The sequence below is a fragment of the Didymella exigua genome (assembly GCF_010094145.1).
Source record: "Didymella exigua CBS 183.55 unplaced genomic scaffold M421scaffold_36, whole genome shotgun sequence".
In the NCBI taxonomy this organism is placed as follows: domain Eukaryota; kingdom Fungi; phylum Ascomycota; class Dothideomycetes; order Pleosporales; family Didymellaceae; genus Didymella; species Didymella exigua.
In genome coordinates, this window is record NW_022984810.1 from 7,007 (window position 1) to 13,873 (window position 6,867).

The 6,867-nt window shown below is 43.4% G+C and overlaps 2 protein-coding genes across 2 annotated transcripts; one reads left to right on the forward strand and one right to left on the reverse strand.

Annotated features, from left to right (window-relative positions):
- Window positions 1–2,811: 2,811 nt before the first annotated feature.
- On the reverse strand, window positions 2,812–4,064 carry M421DRAFT_424507 (uncharacterized protein). The gene is made up of 2 exons (XM_033593772.1): window positions 3,852–4,064; window positions 2,812–3,431 (listed from the first exon to the last, which is right to left on the reverse strand). Exons 1-2 carry the CDS (start codon window positions 4,020–4,022, stop codon window positions 3,297–3,299), a joined length of 306 nt encoding a protein of 101 aa, XP_033444881.1. The 5' UTR covers window positions 4,023–4,064; the 3' UTR covers window positions 2,812–3,296.
- Window positions 4,065–6,599: 2,535 nt separating this feature from the next.
- M421DRAFT_71858 (uncharacterized protein) lies at window positions 6,600–6,863 on the forward strand (the record flags this gene model as incomplete). The annotated part of the gene is made up of 1 exon (XM_033596830.1): window positions 6,600–6,863. A coding segment is annotated over one exon (264 nt), but the record flags the coding sequence as incomplete, so codon positions are not given.
- Between the last annotated feature and the right edge of the window lie 4 nt (window positions 6,864–6,867).

Below are 6,867 nucleotides of genomic sequence, written 5' to 3' on the forward strand. Positions count from 1 at the left end.
TCCATTAAAGGATAGTCTAAGCTGGCGCTTAGATAGGAATGATTTAACCCATGCTATTAAATTGCAAGGTAGCTGTAGCTGTTGTAGTATAGCAAGTAGCTGGTTTAGAGCGACGTGGTCAAAGGCGCCTTTAATGTCTAGGAATACTGTAGAGGTTGTGCGTTTTAGTTTTCTTTGCTCTTGGACCTGGTTTAGCAGCAGTATAGATGCGTCTATTGCGGATTTTTGTGCTCTTCCTCCTAGTTGTGAGGGGTGAAGAAGAGCTGTTGTTTCTGCAAGAGTTCCAAGGCGTTTTGCTACTACTCTTTCTGCAACCTTGCGGCTAGGGAAGAGAGTTTCTCTTAGTGCTAAGCATTTGCCTTGAAAAGATTCCTCTATTCCTCTTTGGCCTTAGATAGCAGGTATGTTCTGGCTATAGGTAGTTCTAGTATAAGTCATAGCTTTAAAGATAGATTTAGGGTCCTCTCTCTCTAAAAATTGGTTCTAATGGTCGCGTTTAGCTATTTTAACAGCCTGTAGATAGCTGTTTCTAGCTATTAGATATTCCCTTTTCCAGGTGTAGGCACTTGTTGGGCTAACAGCGAGTTCTCTCTGCAGCTGGCGTTGTTTGCTGAGCATGCTTGTCCTAAGTGCTTTTAGGTCTTGATTCCACTAGGGCTTGCTTTTTGCAGTGGTAGAGCATTGCGGAATTGCTGTCTTAGCTGCTTTAGTTATAGCTGTAGTAAGCTCTTTGCCTAGTTTTTCTAGCTGCTCTTCTAGGCCCTGGTCTTCTCCTTAGATAAGTGCTAGAGATCTGCTCGTAGAGGAGTTTAGAGTGCTTTTATTGCTAAGAGTAGAGCTGTTTGCTATCTCCTTTGCTAGCACTTTGCTAAATAAGTTCTAGTTTGCTTTCTTAGTGTTAAACCTAGGAGCAGGTTTGTTAAGTTGCTGTGTTCTAGGTGTTGTTATTGTAAATAAGATGCCTAGGTGGTTAGAACTAATTCCTCCTAGCGTTTGCTAGTCTTCTATAAGGTTTGCTAGCTGTGTTATAGCAAAGGTTAGGTCTAGGACACTCTCTCTATTCATGTTAGGCCTAAAGAAGGTGCCTGTACCAGGGTTGTTTAGTAGCTCTAGGTCTTGTTCTTCTAGCTAAGTAACAAAACTAGTTGCTCTTGGAGTTATAGTAGATACTATAGGGTCCCACCATAGGTGGTTGATATTGAAGTCGCCAAGCAGGATTGCTAAGGGCAAGATAGAGGTGCTAAGGAGCTTTCTCTCTATTGTAGTAATGCCTTGTGTGTCTAGCTAGTTGTAGACATTGTAAATAGAGAAGGTTGTTCTAGAGCTCTGAACTGTGATAGCTAGGAAGTTAGGATTAGGACTAGTGTCTGCTAATATAGTGACTTGCGCTTATATAGTGCGTGCATTGTAGACTAAAATACGTAGTCTTATGCTGTAGTCTTGTAACAAAGGAAGGATTTATATAAAGGAGGGGTAATTTATAGAGTATATGTCTAAGTAATATAAAGAAGATTGTCTAGCGGGAATAAGCCAAGGCTCTTATACTAGTACAAGGTCTATTACTAGTTCTACTACAAGTTGTAAGGCGCTCTCTATTGCTTGTGTGCTCTTGTTTAGATTTACTTGTAGGATCCTTAAGTTGTTTAGCATTCTAGGTTGGTTTGCGCGTTTAGTGTAGCTTTATAAGCTGCACATTGTGTGCTATCTGCAGTGTGTGCCTCTTTGCAGTTTATGCACAAAGGTAGAGTGTGTGCACAGGTCTTGCCTTTAGAATTGCACGTATTACACTTGTAGAGTGCTCTAGGGTGCTCCTTTGCACAGATTTTACAGGTAGTGCTATAGAGGCACCTAGTCTCTGTGTGGCCATAGCGCTGGCAGTTTTGGCATTGTGTAGAAGGGGGTGTAGCAATAAATCTTTCTGCTTTAATGCTAGTGCTAAGCAGGTATAGTCTGTTTCTAATAGCCTATTATGCTTCCTTCTCTGTACCAAATGCTACACAGACAGAGCCTAGTTGCTGTCTCTATCTTTTATCTCTACTTATTATCTAGAATAGGTGTCTAACAATAGTTAGGCCTCTATAAAAGGTAGTAATATCTGTCTTTAGCACCTGTAGGTCTTAGTTTGTTGTAAGAGATATAGGGATGTTGTGTAGGATTACTTTATGCTAGGGCTCTATAGGGAGGGCTTCCTTGTATGCAGTAATAGATTGCTAGATTACTTAATTTTTAAGTAGGTATTTTGCAGTAAAGGTAACGTACTCTATCACCGAGCTGGTCATATCACTAAACCAGTCAAAATCTCTTGGCGCGCCCAACTTATATTGCAGCAACTTGAATTACTTGCTATTAAACAGTGATATAGTGTACTGTGTGCTTTTATCAGATTTAGAATCTTCTTCTGTATCTTTCTAACACGTTTGAGCGTTGTGCCCTATGCCTCTACAGTTTCTACAGCGCTGTTAGGCTAACTAGGTCCTTTCTTAAGTACCTGCACCACAAGTCTTCTTTAATAGCTGAGCTGCTACAGACACCTCAGCAGCTACCCGTGATGCTGCTAGGCCATACTCAAGTGTGCCACCATGCTGAATTTGCTTTCACTTGCGCGACTTTCTCCTAGTCATGACTGCTAATTGCTCTTCAAGCTTAGTAATGTAAGCAGCTTGCAGCGCGTTTTGGTGCAGTATTAATTCACCACCTTTAATAAGCTGAGAGAAGCCAGCCTAGGCTGTAACTAGTGACTAAGTAAAGGAGTCATGTTCAAGCTTTAACTAAGACCTAAACTTGTGTGTATTGCTTAGAGTCCTTGACTGCCACAGTGTCTCTAGTAGAGGGGGTGCTAGTGGGGTATAGTGTCGCACCTTAAGGCAATCCAACACTACCTGCGCATTGGTAGGGACTAGCCCTGATGCCTTAAAGGCCTTCTAACAGTTAGCCTTTGTAAACACGTTAAGAAACGCGTCTCTAAAGGCTAGAAGGAAGCCTTCCTTGTTAATGTAGAAGACGCGTTAGCGTGCCAAGTCCTAGACGCGTTGGGAGTACTTGCGCTTCAACAGCGAGAAACAGACCATGTCAAGCAGCTAGAGGATGTGTGACGAGTAAGCTAGTATACAGAGAGTAAGGATCTTGTTATCTAGGCAATAGTCCTTAAAATCCTGGTTAAGGTGGCTCTTATGGCTGTCTAAGATAAGTAGCCTGTATCCCCCTACCTAACGCGCTCTTGTATGCGCGTCAAAATGCTTCAACTACTTAAGGCCAAGCGCGTTGTTTGTCCAGCTGTTCTCAGAGACAGAGAGCTTCTAATTGTGTGGTATATCTGTCTCCTTGTACCAGGCAGAGATGTGGATGCGTCCTTTGTAGATGATGAAAGGCGGGGTCGCATATCCAGCAGCGCAGATGCTCTGTATAACTGTAACCCACTCCCAATCGCCTAGCTAAACAAGCTCAGGTCGAGCGCGTCTCTTAGCGCCTGTGATAACCTTTATTAACCCTATCACGCCTATCTAGAACCTAGTCTTATTAAAGTTGTGCACGTCATTGTTGTAGATGCTATACTTAGCCTTAGTACCCTCTACTAGCATAAACTACGTGTTAATTACCTTAGGATCTTCCTGTAGTATCCTCTGTCTATCCTTTGCTTAGTTAAACGCTATCTTAAGCTAATCTAAACGCGTTACAAATCTTATAGCCTAGAGTTTACTAATAGGCTCCCTACCACGCACACCTAACAGTTTATTAGCTATATCTGCCACCTTACACAGCTAAGGCGCAAATCCTTGCGAATTAAGGTCAAGGATATATCAGACAATTGTCTGCTCTTCAGTTGCAGTAAGCTTCTAGCAGTTTGCGCGTACGTTGAGTTGAAATAGAGTATTGCTAGCGCGTTCAGAGAGCCTGCGTTGGTTAACGTTGAATGCAGCAGCAGCAGCCCGATGGCTCTGAAACTGTCTGGTATTGTAGGCCTGGAGAGCAAGCTGCAGTCTCCCTTCGTGTTGAAGCAATAGGTCGTGATGTTGTTGAGACATACTGTAAAGTGCGGAGTTGTGTTAGTCTTGGCAGATTTTGACTAGTTTAGTGATATGACCAGCTCGGTGATAGAGTACGTTAGGTGTAGTAGTAAGCACAATATTCTTTCCTAGGCTTAGCGTAGTAGAGGCAATAATAGGTAATTTTACTTCTTTCTCTGCAAAGGCTAAGTTAAAGGCGTTGCGTATTTTAAGAGGAGCAAAAGCTAGAGGTTCTTATTCTTGTGTAAGAACTAGCTAGCAAGTACTAAGAGAGTTCTTTGTAGGGGTAGTAGTAGTTTTACTCTTAGTAACCTTTAACTACTCTGTTTCCTTAGGTAAGTTGCTTACAGCTGCAGTGGCGTAGGAAGTAGGTAGAGAGGTAGTCTGTGTTCTTGTTATTGTAGAAGAGCTAGGCTAGGTAGAAGAAGTAGCAGTAGTAGAAGAGAGTGGCTTTTGCAAAAGTCTAACTCTTGCTTTAATTATTTTAGACACTGCTTCTAGGTTTAAGACTTAAGAGGCTAGGATAGAGAGGCCTTACCTATTTAGTCTATTGTTTTCTGTGTAGTCTCTAAAGATTTCTAAGAGGTCTAGGATATTAGATTATTCTTTGCTAGAGGTAGCAAGAGAGGAGGCTTAAATAACTATTATTCTAGCAATAGATAGTGCCTTTTCTACTGTCTTAGCAATAGGTGCCTAGGTAATAGGTCTAGTGGCAGCGTTGGATTAGAAAGGTGGGAGTCTAGGCATAGGGGGGGTAGCAGGTCTGCTAGCAGGTCGTTTAGAAGAGGCAGTAGGCCTTGGCAAGGTAGAGCTCAGAGGTATAGCTGTAGATGGAGGCAGAGGCGTCAATGGATGCTGAGGTAGAGGCATAGGAGTAGGTGTAGGCAGGTACATCTCTCCTAGAGGATCAGGGGAGCTAGGAGTGCTTAGGTCCATTGTCTCCCTGTCTAGAGATTGCTCTCTATTAGTTAGAGGTTCTGGTTCTATTGTCCTAGGTCCTAGGTCCTAGGTGTGGGTGTCCTTCTCTTTTATAAAGAAATAACTAAGAAGTGACTAGAGGAGAGCTTATTTTTGCACAGGCAGAGGTACCTAATCTCTGTCTGCTTTTCAGAGCTAAAAAAAAAAGGTAAAAAGGCTGTCTTAGTTTTACTATTCTTGCCTTATACTCCATTCTTACTGGCCTAACAAGTAGACCTCTAGGAATAGAGAGTAGGGTTAGAAAGCAGAAAACTAAGTAAAGGCTTATTGCTGTCTGTTGTGTAGCTAGGCTGTTTTTTTTTAGGATTTTAGTGTTCTTGTAGATAAGATCTTTAATAAGATAAGATTTTCTAATAAGGGTGGGTAGTCTGTGCGTTAAAAATTTGAAAGTTTGAACAGGAGGGCGGCACTCTTGCACCGGGCAGCGCGAGGCAACCAGGCGCCTAGAGGCTCTAGGAATTTCAGGGTAGTATATCCCAGTTCAGTTGAGATGGGCGCGCGCAAGAAGAGAGATATCTGGACAATTTGTGTTTTGGTGTTGTGTCGACTCACACAGGACGTTAAACCAATCAATCAATCAATCAACTGTTACAGCGCGTGGACAGTAAGAGTCGCGTCTTGTTTAAGAGTCTGGATAGCAAGCTGTATATCTAATTCCTTTAAGACGCTTTAAGCCCTATTGCGTTGAGACACCGCGGGTTGTATGAAATTTGGTGTGGTCTTGGCAAAATCCAGTCACTCGCCCGGGCCGGCCACTCGCCTGTGAGGTACGTTATCTTTTTGGATGAACAGCCACTTGTGCCAGTCGTCAGCTCAATCAAGGACGACTGTCACTCAGATGACTGCAGGGCCTGACTTAGTAGTCATTGTTGTTTATGTATTGGTGGGTTACTGGCTCCGCACAGTATGATTAATTGTGATGTTAATCGTGATCTTAATCGTGGGTACTAATTAGTAGGCCAACAGCTCTGTACAGTATGATCAATTTTTTATCTCGATCGTAGGTGCCAATCGGTTGTTGTGAGTGAGCGAACTAACTAGTTGCAATTTGGGCTCATAACTGTCGCGGAGCAAAATGTCAACCTTTTACTCCCTTGAGCAAGTTCGTCTTAACTATGACAGACTATATCCTGTTGTTCTTATCATCCCAGTGTAACGACTATGCACGAACTTAACACGTGGCATAGCGCTTATTGCAGCTAGAGGCAAAGGTAGCTGGCTAGCACTACAACTGTCTGTGTATATTATACTACGCAACGAATACTTGCTTAAGCATTCTTGTGCTTACCTTTTGGTAGAAGCAGAGAAGTCAGGTGGTATTGATTTCGAGGGCAGGGCGCCTACTCTGTTACATCCAGCACTCCTATATGCCTTGTAGCGGATTCCCACCTGCTCCGGATCTCTCTCCCCTTGCCTGCGTCGTTACAGTAGTGGCATTATGTTAGAGGGTCGAGTTTTGGTGGGGTCTTGGCAGATTGGGCGACTTACCTGTCTAGGCGACTCACTCGTGAGGTGCGTTACCCTTTACCGTGCCGGAGCTCGTGCCGCACGGTTCCGCGTTCCGCACGCGATCACCAAAACAACGAAATATCCTCAACACTACAACTCAACAACGCGATGACTTTAGAAGACGCACTTAAAGACACACGCGCAGCTAATGCGCGCGGTGAACTTTGCTACCAAAAAATTGCAGATACACATGGTGTTGATCGTTCGACGTTGTCGCGATATCACCAAGGCGTTCGCGGCACCATGCAACAGAAGATCGAACAACAACAGAACCTCACCCCCTACGAAGAGCTAGAGCTTGTCGATTACATAGATCAACTCTGCAGAGAGCACCTTCCGCCTACGCGCGATATGGTTCAACATTTCGCCTCTATTA

Excerpts from the sequence above, each read along its gene's own strand:
- M421DRAFT_424507 (XM_033593772.1), bottom strand. The coding sequence starts at position 4,022 with ATGTCTCAACAACATCACGACCTATTGCTTCAACACGAAGGGAGACTG. Across the intron at positions 3,432-3,851 it reads ATACTCTATTTCAACTCAAC|CTAGGCGATTGGGAGTGGGT; the intron begins GTACGCGCAAAC and ends GAGCTTGTTTAG.